This window comes from Rhinatrema bivittatum, chromosome 6, assembly GCF_901001135.1.
Source record: "Rhinatrema bivittatum chromosome 6, aRhiBiv1.1, whole genome shotgun sequence".
Lineage (NCBI taxonomy): Eukaryota > Metazoa > Chordata > Amphibia > Gymnophiona > Rhinatrematidae > Rhinatrema > Rhinatrema bivittatum.
Window position 1 is genome coordinate 271,792,383 of NC_042620.1, and position 18,499 is coordinate 271,810,881.

General features: G+C 47.7%; 1 protein-coding gene across 5 annotated transcripts in view; it reads left to right on the forward strand.

Annotated features, from left to right (window-relative positions):
• Positions 1-18,499, forward strand: part of OGT (O-linked N-acetylglucosamine (GlcNAc) transferase) — a 323,288-nt gene that overhangs the window by 250,288 nt on the left and 54,501 nt on the right. For all 5 annotated transcript variants that reach the window (XM_029607212.1, XM_029607214.1, XM_029607213.1 and 2 more), the window contains one exon: positions 3,253-3,378. In XM_029607212.1, the coding sequence (XP_029463072.1) occupies positions 3,253-3,378 (126 nt within the window). The remainder of the gene's footprint in view (positions 1-3,252; positions 3,379-18,499) is intronic.

Genomic DNA, 18,499 nt, shown 5'->3' on the forward strand with positions numbered 1-18,499 from the left:
GGGGAAGGGTCTTCTGTACGTGCACCCTCCTTTCCTTCTCCGTTTAAAGACTCTCCTGAAGCTTCAACAGGACCAAGGGACCATGATCCTTGTGGTGCCCTACTGGCCCAGGCAGATCTGGTTCCCTCTCCTTCAGGATTTGACAATCAGGGTTCCCTTCAGACTGGGGATCGCGCCCAATCTAATTACTCAGAACCAGGGCACCGTACGCCATCCGAACCTCTGGGCGATAGCCTTGATGGCTTGGATGTTGATCGCCTAGTTCTTAAGCCCCTGGATCTCTCGGAAAACATCTCCCAGGTGTTGGTGTCTTCTAGAAAGCCTTCCACCAGGAAGTCTTACAGGTCGAAATAGAAGAAGTTCTCGGCCTGGTGTGTGGCGCATGGTTTGGATCCATTCACATGTCCCCATCCCAGGTTCTTGGACTATTTGTGGCATCTTTCCGAGTCTGGGCTTAAAACCAACTCAGTCAGGGTTCATCTAAGCGCCATTAGTGTGTACCATCGGGGTGTCGCTGGTACACCCATATCAGTGCAGCCTTTAGTGGGTCACTTTATGCGGGTTCTGCTTAAAGCCCCCTCTTCGGCCTCTTGTGGTGTCCTGAGACCTTAACATTGTCCTCGTACGACTCATGCATCCTCCTTTTGAGCTTCTGCGCTCTTATGACCCAAAGTGCCTCACCTGGAAAGTCATATTCCTAGTGGTGATCACTTCAGCTTGTAGAGTTAGTGAGCTTTCAGGCCTTGGTTACGTACCCCACCATATAAGAGGTTTTTTCATGATTGTGTGGTCTTGCATATGCATCCCAAGTTTCTGCCTAAGGTTCTGACTGATTTTCACATCAATCAGTCCATTGTCTTGCCCACCTTCTTTCCAAGGCCTCATTCCCATCCAGGGGAACGCGCTCTGCATACATTGTATTGCAAGAAGACTTTGACCTTCTATTTGGAACACACAGCAGGTTGCAGGCAATCCACTCAGCTCTTTGTTTCTTTCAGTAACAACAGGTTGGGAGTTGTGGTGGGCAAACAGACTTTGTCTAATTGGTTGGTGGACTGCATCGCCTTCTGCTATGCACAAGCGGGCCTTAAGCTTGCAGGCTGAATCAAAGCTCACTCTGTGAGGGCCTGGCGACATCAGTAGCCCACTTGCGGGTGGTTCCCATCGCGGACATTTGCCGGGCAGCAACATGGAGTTCTCTGCACACATACACTGCCCACTACTGTTTGGACAAGGATGGTTGACAAGACAGTGCCATTGGCCAATCTGTTCTATGCAATCTCTTCCAGGTGTAAGACCCAACTCTTCCTGTCTAAGGACCCTGATTGGAAACAGGCTGTCCCCCTTACTGTCCAACAGCACCGCAGTTGTGCCTGTTGGCACTTTGTTCGGTAACTGTTGGTATTGATTATTGCCGGGAGCATTCTGGAGCTTGATATTCACTTATCTGCGAGGACTACCATCCTGCTTGTCCTAGGAGAAAGAACAGTTGCTTACCTATAACAGATGTTCTCCTAGGACAGCAGGAATCTAGTCCTCAGGAAACCTGCCCACTACCCCGCGGAGTTGGGTTATCCTGTGTTTTGTTTTAATTTTTCTCTTGTATTATCTTTGAAACTGAAGGGGGACCTTGTGTGGACACATGGATATTGGCATGCTGGGCATGCTCAGTGTCCCAGTCAAAGCTTCTAGAAATTTTGACAAAAGTTTTCTATGCCGGGCTTCATCTGATGATGTCACCCATCTGTAAGGACTAACATCCTGCTGTCCTAGGAGAACACCTGTTACAGGTAAGCAACAGTCCTTTATCTAAATTGAAAGCTAGTCGATTGTGAGACAGCCATTCCTTCATTAACAGAAGGCAAAGAGATAGAAGATCCTGAGTGGCTTGTTAAGAAGAATGCTTCAAGATTACAAACTGTATATCATCAATATACAGTTTATACATGATATCCAGACTTGATAGAATGCACAATGGGGCCATATAGATATTGAATAGTATGGCTCAGAGAGCCAAACCCTGTGGAACCTCATGAGGCACACTGCACCAGTCTGTGACTCAAAGAAATTTTTGTATTTAAACTGATCAGTCAGATAAGATTGAAACCATTTTAAAACCATTTCAAATATATCACTGTTTCATGTGGGACAAAAGAATTAAGGGTATGAATGGCAGCTTTCACATCCAGCAGCATCATAACAAAAGCTGTACCTAGGTCAAAACCTTGCCCGGCCGTATCCACGCTAGTCAATAAAAGCAATTCTGTACGCAAATGCTTCCTAAATCCAAATAGTTAATGATCTCAATCTCCATGATTATCTAAAAAAAAATATCGTTCAATTGTTTCAAGACTACATTCTCAATCTTAGCTACCAAAGAGCAAAATAGAAACAAGGCAATAATTATTAAAAGTTTGGATCTAGCATATCCTTTTTTTTAAAAGGGGCCTAATAGAAGCCTTTTTTATTTCCACTAGCATACATCCTACCTTCAAGAATAGATTCACTAATGTAGACATTGGATGACTCAGTTCCTTCCTTAAAACTTGGAGGACATGCCATACGATTATATGGTGCAGTGTTTAATTGAACCATTACACCAGTCACATTTTCCTCAAAAGGAAACGCACAGTCCTCCCATAGGGGCATTACTACTTCAATTTGCTCTAAGGGTTGTATAACAACTCAGACTTCTTACATACTGTTAAAACTTTATCTAAAAAAGACTTCATAACAGCATCACAATTTGATGGTTCATGAACTATACTCTGCAACCTAGTTGCCTCAGAATATCTATTGGTTAGGTTATTAACAATTTGAGTTCCCACTGGTTCCCTCTGGCTTCTAGAACTTTCATTGAACAAAATGCTTTCTTGGTGGCTTTAGTCTCTCATCTCTTAAGCGCATCTCTAAATCTCGTTTTATAAAATGTTTTTACCTTTTTGCACAGGAATTGAAGTTTTGTGTTTGGTTTTTTTTGGGTTTTTTTTATATAAAATCTAGAAGTTGTACTGAAATGGTGTGAGTCTGTAACACGTAATTTGAGGCTTTTTATGTCTTTGGCAACAAATATCAGAAGCACAGACAAGCACTACAACAAGAAGTTATTTACTTCAGCAATGACAGAACCTGTCAGATGTGGATGTTTCAAGTTCAGATGAAAAATTTTAAAATATAGGGATTTTAGTTAGTTAAAATTGAAGTGCCAGTGAGATAACATATGTTAAGTTATTTTACTATGTTGTATTGCAGATTCCATGTAATGGAAAGGCAGCAGATCGCATTCATCAGGACGGAGTACACATCCTTGTTAACATGAACGGCTACACTAAAGGAGCCCGCAATGAACTTTTTGCACTCAGAGCAGCACCTATCCAGGTAAAGTTATGCCAACATAAGTTTGCATGAGGCATGTACATTGTTTAAAAATACCATCTCAAATACCTAGATAAAACGTATTCTATTAATTAAAGTCAAAAGAAGACCAAACTACTTCCAGCATGGTTTAATGGTGAGGCAGTTAAAGCGAATAAGGCATAGTTTAAACAAAAAAATGCAAAGAGGGAGGTCCCGTGAAACATACACACAGACTGTGGTTAACATTGCACGAGGCATCTCCTCCTAACCCCCCCTCTCCTCCGATCTGTGTGATTCATCATGCCTGGATATCATTGAGAGGACAGCCCTCCCCGATGACGTTTCCAGTGGAGGGGGAGGGAGCGTCTATGATGTGGTGGTGGCTATCGCAAGGTCTCTGTCAAGAGGCCTTTTTAAATCCCTGGTTGGTGGTATCCACCATTTTTCCCGGTGATCATGTTCGTGGCAGCAGGTTGGGACCATCATTGGAGGTGGCAGGTGGTACTTCTGCGAGTGATTGTGTCATCGGGGCGGCCGGTGCGCTAGTGGTGACTGTCTGATGGAGCACGGTGGCGATACTTAGCTTGGAGCATGCACCAAGACGAGAGTGGCACAGGCCAAGCCAGAGACCGGCGCACCACTGGTTAGGTTGGGAACCTCGAAGCAACATGACTATCATGGAGGACAAGGCAGTAACTCATTATCATCCTTTTACACAAATGTCTCAAACTTTCATTTGAATCAGTCCATCTCCTTGCTGTCCCTGGATAAGGCCAGGGATGAAGAGTTTCTCCTTTTTGTGCTCCTTGGATGTTAGACCATGTGTGGTATCTGGAGGTCTGAGTCTGATCAAAAGACAGATCGCCTGTTTGTTCTCCATGGCAGGAGTAAGCAGGGTGCTCCAGCTTTGCAGGCTACCATAGCTCATTGGATTAAGTAGGTAGTCACGGCCACATATGTGGATTCTGGAAAGCCATTGCCTACTCAGGTTAGGGCTCATTCCACCAGGGCTCAGGCAGTGTCATGAGCGGAGGTTAGTCTGTTGTCTCCTGTCTATATTTGCCAAGCTGTGACATGGTCCTCCTTACACACTTTTTCCAGGTTTTATAGTCTGGGTGTGCAGGCCTGGGAGGATTTAGCTTTTGTATATGTGGTGTTGCTTGGACCGCAATCAGCTCCCACCCTGTTGGAGTAGCTTTTGTACATCCCACTGGTCCTGAGTCCATCTGTCTACATACTAGGAAATGGAAGAATTACCTACCTGATAATTTCCTTTTCCTTAGTTTAGACACAAGGACTCAACTTCCCACCCTCTGTTGCCGCATGAGTGTGTCAGTAGTCCTCTTGTTTGGCTCTGGTTCTCAAGGGATTACTGGTAAGTGTTCATTCAATCCCTAGCTTGGTGTACCTAGAATCTTATGTGAGTTCAGTCTTTGTGGTTGGTTGAATACAGTTCTGGTTATCTGTTTTAATCCAGGTTTTTTTTGCTAGTCTTGTCCACAGTTGCCTTTGAAGAGAATACTGGCAGGCTGGCGTCACTGCAGCGTTACATATACTGTGACGTCAGCTTGCTCCAGCTCCATCTGCTAGTAACGGAGCATAAGCCCACTGGTCCTGAGTCCATCTGTCTATACTAAGGAAAACAAAACTATCAGTTCCCTGTACGTACCTGGATCAGTCCAGACAGTGGGTTATGTCCCCAATCCAGCAGATGGAGTCAGCACAAGCTTTGAGGGGGCGTATCCATATATACTACTACCCCCTCTGCAGGAGTTCAGTATCTTCTGACTCCAGCAGATGCGAGTAGGGGAATCAGGCTTCCCCTCCTTTTCCTTTTTCTTCACTTTCTTGCTTGATTGTGGCTTGTTGTTGTCTTTTTCTGTGGATCAAGTTTGTATCAAGTTTGTATTAAGTTTAAAAAAAAAAAAAAAAAAAAAGGCAGAGTTCTTTCAACTTCTGGGGAGTGGCTTATCTTCCTTGTCTCTTCTCTGCGGCCTTGCTGTTTATTTCTCGTTGCAGCCAGGGGTAAGTTTGTTTTTCCTTTGTAGTTTTTTCCTTCACAGCTCAGCCCCCGGTGCCTGTGAAAGCCGGTGGAGCCGGCCTCTTCGCTCTTTACTCCCTCATCCGCGGCCATTTTACAGCTCCTCAAGGGCTGCTGAGCCATTTAGGGAAAGATGTCTGGGGCGGGTCGTGTGGCCGGGAAGGCCCCCCCCCGCCGCACCCTCCTCTATTTTCGGACAGCGGGCAGTGCGGGCCGACCGGGCCCCCCCACAGCGGCGCTTTTGTGCGCGTGGCCCCCCCCCGTGGCTTTTTCTTTTCTCCTACAGCGATCCCGATGCCGCGGCCGTCCCGCTGTGCGGCCTGCGGAGACCCGGGGTCCCGGATTTCCCGGGAGGGCATCTGTGCACGATGCCTTCCCGGGGGGGAAGGTACCTCACAGTCCCTGACTGATTTCTCTTTTTTGCCCGGGCGGCGCGGGCCGGCCACTCCGCCATTTTTGGCGGGAACGGCGGCCATTTTACATTCTGAGCGCCCTGAGGCGCAGGCCACGAGGGGGAACGGATCCCTGGAGGCCACGAGGGAGAACGGATCCCTGGAGGACTCTACCAGCGGGGGTGTTCCCCCGATTTTGGTGCAGGAACCAAGCACCCAGAGCCAGGGAGCAGGAACCACGCCGCCCCCGAAGCGCACCCGAGCAGGCCGGGGTTCTCTCCGGAGTTTATCCTGCTCATGCATACCGCTTATCTGCAGGGGCTGGAAGCACCTGTGGGACCCCCCCTCCTAAGATCCCTCGGATGTCGCCCTCGACGCCGGCCCCCCCCGACCCTCCGGGAGTGGGGGCCTCCCGCCTTCCTACCCGGGTCCGATCCACGCCCGCGGCAGTGGGGGCGGTGCCAGACCCAGCGGGACATGGACTTGACCTCCCGGACGGGGGACAAGGGGACGGCACGCAGGAGGGGGATGATCCGCGTACCCTACGCCTCTTCCAGAGGGAAGAGCTGGACGACCTCATCCCGCAGATCATCCAAGAATTAGATTTGGACCCGCCACCAGACCCGCCTGCCCCAGTAGCTCCCGCTGTCGTCACTTCTTCAAGGAAGGGAGATCCTGTCCTGGCGGCACTCCGGCCGAGGGCTCGGGCTTTTACCATTCATGACTCGTTTTTACAACTTCTCACCAGGGAATGGGACACCCCGGAGGCCTCCCTGAAGAGCAGCCGGGCTATGGAAAAGCTGTACCCGCTCCCCGAAGATTTCTGGACCTCATCAAGGTCCCAAAGGTGGACTCCGCAGTGTCGGCGGTCACGAAGAGGACGACTATCCCAGTGACGGGAGGTGCAGCGTTGCGGGACACACAGGATCGTAAGTTGGAAGTTTTCCTTAAGCGGGTTTTCGAGGTCTCACTCCTCACGTCTCAGAACCTGCCGTCCGATGAGGCTGCCCAGGCAGATCGGCTAGAAGCCGCAGTGGCGTATGGGGCGGACGCCTCGTACGACCTTTTTCGGGTCCTCGCAAGATCCATGGTTTCGGTAGTGGCAGCACGACGACTACTGTGGCTACGCAATTGGGCAGCTGATACGTCCTCTAAGTCGAGTCTGGGCTCTCTTCCCTTCAGGGGCAAGTTCCTCTTCGGGGAGGATTTGGACCAGATCATCAAGTCCCTGGGGGAGAACGCTGTTCATCGGCTGCCGGAGGATAGGTTTCGACCATCCAGAGCATTTTCTTCTTCTCGGACCAGAGCCAGAGCGCAACGGCGCTACAGGGGATACAGACAGGCGGGCTCCCGGTCATCCGCCCCCAGGTCTCAGCCCTGGTCGCGCTCCTTTCGCGGGCGTCGGCCCGCACGCACTACTCCCGGAACCGGGAACCCCTATACCAAGTCTTCACAATGATGCCAGTCTCGCCCACTCCCCTGTCCCCAGGATTGGGGACCGACTAACGTATTTCTACGCGGAGTGGGCACGGATCACCTCGGACCAGTGGGTCCTGGATACCATAAAACACGGCTACGCATTGGAATTTGTCCGCCCCCCGCAGGGAAGGTTCATCTTTTCCCCCTGTGGCTCGGACCTCAAGAGAGGAGCGGTGCTGCTGACTCTGGACAGACTCCGGGAGATAGGCGCTATTGCGCCCGTGCCCTTCGGAGAGGTGGGCTCGGGCCACTATTCCATTTATTTCGTCGTACCAAAGAAGGACGGTTCCTTCCGGCCTATCCTAGACCTCAAGGAAGTCAACAAATCCCTTCGAGTCGTCCGGTTCCGCATGGAAACGCTCCGGTCAGTGATTGCGGCGGTGCATCGGGGGGAGTTCCTCTCCTCCCTGGACTTAACGGAGGCCTACCTGCACATTCCCATCCGCCCGGACCACCACCGTTTCCTTCGTTTCAAAATTCTGGACCAGCATTTTCAGTTCACGGCTCTCCCGTTCGGATTGGCGACGGCGCCGCGCACCTTCACCAAGATCATGGTAGTCGTGGCGGCAGCTCTCCGGAAGGAGGGCATCCTGGTTCATCCTTATCTGGACGATTGGCTCCTCTGGGCGAAGTCATTCGATCATGGACGCTCAGCGGTGACTCGAGTAGTACGGTTTCTACATTCCCTGGGATGGGTAGTGAACTTCTCCAAGAGCTCCCTCATGCCCTCGCAACGCTTGGGTTTTTTTGGGGGCGACCTTCGAAACCCTACTGGGCAAAGTTTTTCTGCGCCAGGACAAAGCTCAATCCTTGCGGGATCACACACGACGGTTCTCTGCGTTACCAGAGCCCACCTCCTGGGACTACCTGCAACTCCTGGGAGTGATGGGGTCCACCATCGACCTTGTACCTTGGGCTTTCGCGCACATCAGGACCTTACAGTGGGCACTCCTCTCCCGTTGGAAACCAGTATCGCAGGACTACCAGATGATTCTCCCACTCCCGCAGAATGCCAGGGACAGTCTGGGCTGGTGGTTGGATCCGCCGAACCTGGCCCGTGGCGTGTCCCTCGATCTGCCAAATTGGGTGGTGGTGACCACCGATGCCAGTCTAGCAGGCTGGGGTGCAGTCTGCGATCGAAGCACCACGCAGGGGAGGCGAAGTGGTCAATCAACCGTCTGGAAACCAGAGCGGTCCGGCTAGCTCTGCGACATTTCCTCCCGCTTCTTCGGAACCGGGAAGTCAGAATCCTATCGGACAACACTACCTCCGTGGCCTACATCAACCGACAAGGAGGCACGCGCAGCCCGCAGGTCGCGCTCGAGGCGGCGCTGCTGATGCAATGGGCGGAGCGTCATCTCGTCCGGCTAGCGGCCTCGCACATCGCCGGTGTGGACAACGTCCAGGCGGACTTCCTCAGTCGTCAACTGCTGGACCCCGGAGAGTGGTCTCTCTCCGACAAAGCGATGCAACTTCTCGTCCATCGGTCGGGGGCCCCCCACTTGGATCTGATGGCGTCCGCTCTCAACGCCAAGGCTCCACGCTTCTTCAGTCGCCGGAGAGAGCGCGGCGCGGAGGGAGTGGATGCCCTGGTCCTCCCGTGGCCGCCACATCTTCTGCTCTACGCTTTTCCACCATGGCCCCTGGTGGGCAGGATGCTCCGCAGAATAGAAAGTCATCAGGGGACCGTGGTTTTCGTCGCCTCGGAATGGCCCAGGCGACCCTGGTTTGCGGACCTGCTACAGCTGGTGATCGACGGGACAATCAGGCTGGGGCACCTCCCCCAGCTCCTACATCAGGGCCTGGTATTTTTCGAGCAGGCAGAACTCTTCTGTCTTGCGGCCTGGCTTTTGTGAGGCGCCGCCTCCGGCGTCGGGGCTACCCGGAGGCGGTAGTATCCATGCTATTGCGGGCACGAAAGACATCAACGTTGGCGGCCTATGTTCGAGCTGTGGTGTACCAGCCAGGCCACGAGACCCGCTAAGGCTTCTGTACCTCAGATCCTTCAGTTTCTACAGGCGGGGGTGGAAAAAGGGCTCGCCTATAATTCACTACGGGTTCAGGTGGCCGCCCTTGGCTCGCTGTTGAGCGATGGGGGCTCTCTTCTACAGTATCCTGACATTGCTCGTTTTCTCAAGGGTGTCAAGCATATGCGTCCTCCGTTACGGGACCCTTGTCTCTCCTGGAGTCTTAACCTGTGCTTCGCTCCCTGTCGGGACCACCGTTCGAGCCGCTGCGCAGCACAACGATAAAGGATCTCACTCTCAAGACTGTATTTCTTGTGGCCATCTGTTCCGCTCGACGCATCTCGGAGCTGCAGGCTCTGTCGTGTAGAGAGCCCTATCTCCGTTTCTCCGACTCTGGAGTTTCGCTTCGCACCGTTCCCTCCTTCCTTCCGAAGGTGGTTTCTGCATTCCATGTGAACCAGACGGTGGAGTTGCCGTCCTTCTCTTCCTCAGAGCCGAAGTCTCTCCGTCTCTTGAATGTCAAGCGCACTCTGCGCCTCTATCTGGAGGCTACAAATGAGTTCCGAACCTCTGACCTTCTCTTCGTACTCTGGGCCGGTCCTAAGAAGGGGTCTCAGGCCTCGAAGACTACCATTGCCAGATGGCTGAAGGCCGGCATTGCTGCTTCCTACATTGGGTCGGGTCGGACTCCCCCACCCGGAATCATAGCGCATTCTACACGTTCTCAGGCGGCTTCCTGGGCGGAGGTTCGCTCGGTATCCTCGCAGGAAATTTGTAGGGCAGCCACCTGGAAATCGTTACACACGTTCTCGAGGCACTATCGTCTGCACCTCGCCTCTTCAGTCTCTGGACACTTTGGCGAGCAGGTTCTCCGAGCAGGCCTCGCAGGACCCCACCCAATTTAGGGAAGCTTGGGTACATCCCACTGTCTGGACTGATCCAGGTACGTACAGGGAAAAGAAAATTATTACTTACCTGCTAATTTTCGTTCCTGTAGTACCATGGATCAGTCCAGACGCCCACCGCGTTTGGGTTCTTGATCCTGCTCAGCTCTGCGCTACTTCTTGCTCGCAGTGTTCTGTGTCTTCACAGTCGTTTCTTTTCGCTGTTTTTCACAGCTCCCTACAAGTTGGTAGGATGTTTGCAGTTACTTGTTGCGGTTACAATTGTTTTCATTATCTGTTTCCACAAACTTGATCCTTCGGGGGTTTCTACTCTGGCTTTGATATACTCGATACTGAACTCCTGCAGAGGGGGTAGTAGTATATATGGATACGCCCCCTCAAAGCTTGTGCTGACTCCATCTGCTGGATTGGGGACATAACCCACTGTCTGGACTGATCCATGGTACTACAGGAACGAAAATTAGCAGGTAAGTAATAATTTTCTTATAAGTAATTTCTCCATTACTTTCTACACTTATTGGAGGCTGGCTTGAAAACCATCTCCGGTCATGTGAGTGCCACTGGCGCATACCACCATGGTGTAGATGGTATGCCTATCTCTGTATAGCCTATAGTTGAACATTTTCATGCTGGGCCTACTTCAATTGCCTTTGTCTTGCTGCGTCTTGGGACCTCAGTGTGGTTTTAACGCAGCTGATGAAAGCTCCTTTTGAGCCAATGTGCACCTGTGACCTGAAGTAGTTGACCTGGAAGGTCATATTTTTGGTGACAGTCACCTCACCATGTAGGATCAGCAAGCTCCAAGCCTTAGTGACTTATCCACCTTATACTATATTTTATCTTGGCAGGGTGGTCTTGCGTATGCACCCTAAGTTCCTGCCTTAGGTGGTGACTGACTTCCATCTAACCAGTCCTTTGTCCTGCCAATATTCTTTCCTAGTGCCCATTTGCACCAAGACAAACAAGTCCTGCACAATTTGGACTGCAAATGGACCTTAGCCTTTTGTCTGGAATGGACAGAAGCCCATAGACAATCCACCCAACTTTTTGTTTCTTTTGATAGGAATAGGTTGGACCTTACCATTGCCAAACAGACACTACCCAGTTGGCTAGTAGATTCCATCTCTCTCTGTTATGCCCAGGTGGGATTGCATCTTGGGGTCATGTCAGGGCTCATTCTATCAGAGCTATGGCAGCGTCGGTTGCCCACTTGCGAGCATTTCTCATGGAGGAAATCTGCAAGGCTGCATTTGGAGTTCTCTCCTCACATTCACATCTCACTACTGCTTGGATAGCATTGGGTGACGTGACAGTAGGTTTGGCAGATTTGTCCTTCAGAATCGGTTTGAAGTGTAGAACCCAACTCTCTCTCTCCTAGGGCCTGTTTGGGTTCAGGCTGCTCCCCCTTTACCAACAGCACCTTTGTTGTGCCTGTTAGCACCTGGTTAGGTGTCTAGCTCCCTTTTTATTTTGGGGAACAGCCTTTAGCTAGAGATTCACCATGTGTGAGGACTAACATCTGCTTGTCTACAGAGAAAGAGTTGCTTACCTATTACAGGTGTTCTGAGAACAGCAGGATGTTAGTCCTCACAAAACCCACCTGCCACCCCGCGGAGTTGGGTTTCTTCTATTTTTTATTTATATCTAATTCTCTGTTATAAAACTGGAGAGGGACCCCCACATGGACATGTGGTATAGGGCAGGCTGGGCATGTTCAGCAGGACAAATACTAATTTCTAGAAACTTTCAAACAAGTTTTCTTTGTGCTCCAACTAAAGATGTCGCCCATATGTGAGGACTAACATCCTGCTGTCCTCAGAGAGAGCACCTCTTACAGTTAAGCAACTCTGCTTTAGCCAGGGAAACTAAAGAAGGTTATTACTAACCATGGGTGTAACGGGAAATATTTCCTTTATCTGTTTGATATACTGCATTTAAAAACAAATTATCTAAGCGGTTAACAATAAAAGTAAATCTTAGGCACAATCAACAAATATTAAATCAATATTGGGACCGGCTCTGTTCAATATATTTGTGAGCAACATTGTGGAAGGGATAGAAGGTAAAGTTTGTCTATTTGCAGATAATACTAAGATCTGCAACAGAGTGGAAACACCTAAAGTAGACAGGAGTATTCAGAGATTTGGCCGCTGGGATTCAATGCCAAGAAATGCAGTGTCATGCATCTGGGATGTGGTAATCCAAAGGATTGGGGGGGGGTGAAAAAATTGTGCCACAATCAAGAGAGGGATCTTGAGGTCATAGTGTCTGCTGATCTGAAGGCAGTGAAGCCATAAAGAGGAATACCCAGTAAGAAAAGGATAGTAATGCCCTTGTCCAGGTCTTTGGTGAGGCAAAAAGGATAGAGATAGGATGGATGCAGTCCAGAGACCAAAATGGTGTGAGATCAGTATCAGAAGACTTATGAGGAGAGGCTGAATACATATACTCTAGAAGGGAGGAGATGCAGGAGAGAGATGTTATAGACCTTCAGATACTTGAAAGATTTTCATGATGCACAAACTTCAAACCTTTTCGATTGGAAAAAAAAATAAGTAGACCTAGAGATCACAAAATGAAACTCCAGGGGGATGTCTCTGTTTTGAAAATATTTCTTCACAGAGAGGACATTGAATTCTTTGACTGTTTTTCGTCTTTACCACCTCCTCCGGAAGGGCATTCAAAGTGGCTTGGGATAAACACTGTGGATCCCTAAAGGCAGAGGATGGAAATCAAGAAAAGAGGGCATGGGAGGGGGGGGGGGGTAACTTGCTGGTGTAGCAGTTACTATTCTTAACTAATAAGCCTCCTGCCATTCTTGGAATTTGAAGCTAGGGGGAAGTCTTAATTCCAGGCTGTCTGAGCAGAAGCAAGCTTATGCTCTTGTTTCTTCCAACAGTTCCTTTTCTCCTTTTTCTATAACCCATCCATCATGGTGACAGCCCTCAGTAGGGAGTCATGGACTAAGTTTCTCTTTGAATCCAGTACATGTTCACCCTGAATCTTACCTGTAGGCATTACTGTTGTGTAATGACTGGGATTCCTCCCACCAGTGTCCAGGAATACTGCCTCCATGGTAGCAGATTAGTTGTTGAAACGTAAGGAGCTTTTAGCACATTGCCTAACTTCTCACCACAAACCCAACTTGATCTCTATTCTTCCCCCTTTCTTGCCCTTATCACCGCACTCTGTATCTGTTCCTAGGCATGTCTGAATTCAGTCACTGCTTTGGTTGTGGACAACTGTGCTGATATAGGCAGTTCACACAACTGCTACTTGCAATGGATTTGATTCCCCTATAAGCATGAGACAAGCTTTTTTTTTTTTTCCCCCCTTTGGAAGATTATTCCTAGATCCCAGTGGTAATGACCCTAAAATCCAAAAACAAGGGGGCTTAACCGTGCCCCCCCCCACCCACCATCTTTCTTCAACCTCTTCAGTTCATTATTGTCTAAATCTAGTAACTGACCTAGAAGAGATGGTAGACACCCTATAGGGGTCTGATGCTGCCTTAAGCTCTTCCGTGTTCTATGTTAAGCTAAGACAACTGAATATTTTGTTTTTGGTTTCCAAATCCACAGTCTAAACACCTGATGTAGCCAAGAAACCTCACTCCATGGTCATTAACCCAGGAATTAGATAAACCCTGTTTCAAGGTAATGATTAGGCCAACTACCTTCATAATGGACAACAAAGTGCTCAACGCATGTTTTCTTAACTTGTCAGACTGAGAGCCTTGATTGTTGTGGCTTCCCTGGGTGGATTCTGTACTGGTCTGGCAGGACAAAAGGAAATTAACAGGTAAATTTGTTTCCCTTTCCATGTTCATGCCAGACCACTCCAGATGAGGGGGACATACCAAAGCTTCACTCAGACCAGGCAGGAGGAAGTCACAGAAGCTCTCAGGATTCCTTTGTCCAAGGTGTAGCCTTTTCTGGTCTGCACACCCACACTGAGGTACTTGGAGCAGGGATGTAATTGAGACAAGGGTGCAGCCCTGCGATTTATTCTCTGGAAAGACAGGTCCTTATTTCTGCCTAAAAGTCATCCTGAATCCTCAAATGGCACTTGACAGCCCAATGGGACCTGCAAGCTCTTGCTGGAGCAGGCTAAAACTCTCATCTACTTGGTTCATCCTGAAATCAATGCCTTAGAAATTTCTGTGCTTTAAGACACACCAAAGGCTTATCCAAGAAAAAACTTGTCCCCTACAAACTTCTGAAAGGTACCCTGCAATGGACTTGAAAATGGCTGTCCCTGACTTAGTCTACATTGCCTGAAAAAAGCCCTCTACATACATTCAGATTAGTCCAGACAAATGGACTGATGTCACCCATTATATGCATCCATGCCGATTTCAGACTCCCAGTATTGTCTTCAACAGATGGTAGAGTGCACATCCCGGGGTGTTGTCCAAGGCCTGGTTAGGCTGAATAAAAAAGAGGATTAACTGACATCTGAGATGAAAGACCAGCTTTCACTCCCTTAGTTGAGCAGTACCCTAGCATAGAAAGATTTAAAACAAAAAAAAAAAAGGCAACTTCTGAGGTGAAAGCCTGGTGCCCCCTCCCTTAGTGGAGCATGGCCTTGGCCAGGGCTTCTAGAATTTTTCCATTGCAGGATCAAAACTATGGAATTCCTTGCCAACTGAATTAAGATTACAAAGAGACTTTGCAGTTTTTAAAAAAGATTTGAAAACGTGGTTATTTAAACAAGCATACGAGAGTGCAGTTGCAAACATAGTAGGTGTGTCGTATTTCTCAAAGGAAATTTTAATACATCTCAAGATATGCAACTGTTAGAGGCCTGTTTTGCTCTTCTCTGCTTGTTTTTTTCTTCACCTCTTATTTTATATAATTCCATTCTTTTTATATTTTGAACTGTTTTTATTTTAATTTATTATTTTATCACTCAATTTTATTGTAAACCATTGTGATTGACTATCAGAAGAACAGTAATTAAACCCAAGAAACTATATATATATATATATATATATATATATATATATATAGATAGATAGATAGATAGATAGATATATAAAAGGAAACAGAAGGCATCTTAGCCACGAGGCAAAAGCAGATTAAGGCTGACAAGTTTTGGCAGGAGGAGCCTTTTGGTAAGTCGCTGCAATTCCCCCCACCCCCCTTCCCCAGCTGAGGCAGTTGTGGGAGTAGGGGAAGTGGCAGCTGTTGCAGAGCGCAAGAAGAAGCTCTGTTCAGGCAATGATGTAAGGAAGCTGCAGTCGGGAGGAGTGGCTAAGCTCTGCCACGTCTGAATGAGCGGGGAGAGCTGCAGAGCATTGTGTAGCTCCCGGGGGGGATCACGGTTGATGGAATCTGCCAAAAATCCTCTTCAGTCAAGCAGTCAAGGCCTTGCTCCCTAAGGCGGGAATAGCATCCACTTCTGGCTTGTGGCAGAGTGAATAAGAGAGGAGTAGTCTTCTTCTCAAGTGTCCAGGGAGTCTACAGAGAATTCCCTTTCAGCTGCAGCCTTTAAAGGAATACTTTCTTCTCCTTTGGTCCCTGAGGCACTCCACTATTCACCTCTCTCCATTGGGAAAATTTACCATTTAGTCCTCAGTTTTCTCTCTTTTAACCAATTATCAATCCACAATAGGACAATGTCCCCATCCAATGTCATTTTAATTTCCTAAGAAGTCTCTCATGAGAGACTTTGTCAAATGCTTTCTGGAAATCCAGATAAACTATATCAACTGGCTCACTTTTTTCATGTCTTCAAAAAAAAAATGTAGCAAACTGGTGAGGCAAGACTTCTCTTGGCTAAATCCATATTGGCTCTGTCCCATTAAATTATGCCTATGTATATGTTCAGCAATTTGGTTCTTTATGATAGTTTCTACCATTTTGCCTGGCACAAATATCAGACTTACTGGTCTGTAGTTTCCTGGATCATCCCTTAATCTCTTTCTAAAAATTGGCATTACATTGGTAACCCTCCACTCTTCAGATACCATAGATTGTTACAAATTTCCAATAGCAGGTCTGCAATTTCATTTCTCAGTTCTTTCAGCACTCTGGGATGTATGCCATCTGGTCCAGGTGATTTGCTACTCTTTAGTTTGTCAATGTGCCCTACTACATCTTTGAGATTCACTTGATTTGTTTCATTTCCTCTGAATCATCACCTTTGAATATCATTTCTTGCATGGGTATCTCTCTTAGATCTTTCTCAATGAATACCAAAGCAAAAAATTAATTTAGTCTCTCTGCTATGGCTTTGTCACCCCTAAGTGCCCCTTTTACTCCTTGATCATCTAATAGACCAACTGATTCCCTCGCAGAATTTTTACTTTGTACCAGAAAAAGTGTTTGTAAGTTTTTGCATATAACTTGCGAACACTTATGCTGTTTCCTGTTTCTTCATTCAGATCCCTTTTCCATTTCTTGAAAAATGTTTTTAGCTATTATAGCCTTTCACCTCACCTTTTAACCATGCTGGTTGTCGTTTAGACTTTCTTCCACATTTTCTAATGTGAGAAATGCATCTGGTTTGGGCTTCCTAGATGATATTTTTAAACGGCATCCATGCCTGATCTAAATGCTTAACCTTTGCAGTTGCTTCTTTCAGTTTTTTTTCATAACCATTTTCCTTATTTTTCATAGTTACCTTTTTGAAAGTTAAATGCTGTTGCAGTAAATTTTAGTGCCCTCCTTCCACCTAAGTCAGATTTAATCGTGATCACTATTGCCAAGTGGCTCCAACACTGTTACCTTTCGCACTAAATCCTGTGATCCACTAAAAGACTAGGTCTAAAATAGATTCCCCTCTTGTTTATTCTTATACCGGCTGCTCCATGAAGCAGTATTTATTTCATCTAGAAACTTTACCTCTCTAGAATGTCCTGATGTAACATTCACCCAGCCAGTACTGGGGCAATTGAAATCACCCATTATTACTGTTTTGCTGATTTTGTTAGCTTCCTTATTTTTTTTACCATTTCATTGTCTGCTTATTCTTGCCAGGTGGATAATAATACACCTCTGCTGCTATTTTATTCCCCTTTTCATCTGGAATTTCTATTCATAAAGATTCAGCATTGCATAATCAGCATGGAATCTGTTTACATTTTGGGATCCTGCCAGGTACTTGTGATCTGGATTGGCCACGTTGGAAACAGGATACTGGAGTTGCTGGACCTTTGGTGTGACCCAGTATTGCAAATCTTACATTCTTATAACCATGAAGAAGATTGTAAATCCATTCCCTGCAGGAGACAACTATGAAAATTCGCATGTTGAGATTCCTAACCTCCTAAGAGAGGGAAAGTAGATTTGGCAGTACTGGACTACTGGATATCACTCTGGGAAGAGTGCAAATTGAGTGAGATGCATGTAGGTCTGCACCAAAAGTACTGCTTTCAGGTCCCTTGCCCTGGAGCCTAGGACCTACAGAATGGGCCGTGCTCAAGGCAGATCTGGAAACAGAAAATATGGAACACTGGGAGTAAGGCCTTCAGCCCTAAAAGTTTGAGGCCATAAAACCACTTTTTTCTTTCAGCTATGAGAGGGCTTCCCTATATGCTGGAGACTGGAAAGGATTAATTGCTGTTGAGGATAATCATCAGTCAGCCTATGGGATCCATGCCTTGTAACTCTAGACATGGCTGAAATGCTTTCCTGCTCTGGCTTGGCCTGAGTATTCAGAAGTCTGAGTAAAGGAGGAACCAGAGCCCCTTCCTGCATAGGGGGAGGCCTTTACTACTACTTGACAAGCAGATACCTGGGAAGGAGACAGCTTGATAACTATTAGTAGAATTTGGTAGTAAACCCTGAAGGAGATGAGGAGGAATACCCCTGGGTATCCATGTGGGGATCTGCCATTTTGCAGAGGTACCTGAAGAGTAGAACTCCCAGCCCTTTCTAGAAGACTTGAAATAAATAGCACTACACCTCTGACCTCTTTTCAAGGGAAAGATAGGGCACCAAAGCCTGTGGCTGACTGAATCGGCCTAATACCATCACCCACTAAAGGCTATACTGAGAGCAACGGGGAAGCCCCCCTAACAGTAGAAAATTCCAGGAGTCGCCGAGGGGAGCATGTCAGGTACACAGCAGTCTAACCCACTGTCCTGGAATTCATCCCCGAGGAAAAAAAGCTGATGGAGCAGATTTCTTGTAGCCTCTGAAATGGCACCAAACAAGACTGATATTGAAATGCTGAACGGAAGGAAAGGCTTTCAGTAAGCACCCTTAGCTGGCTTCTGAACTTTAGTCCCTAAACATTAGGACTACCACAAATGGCAGTTAGTCTTTTAGAAATGGTAAAACTATCCAAAAAGGTTGACTCTGTAATGGACATCACTCTATGGGGGAGTTCCTGAGAAACACTGCATGCCAG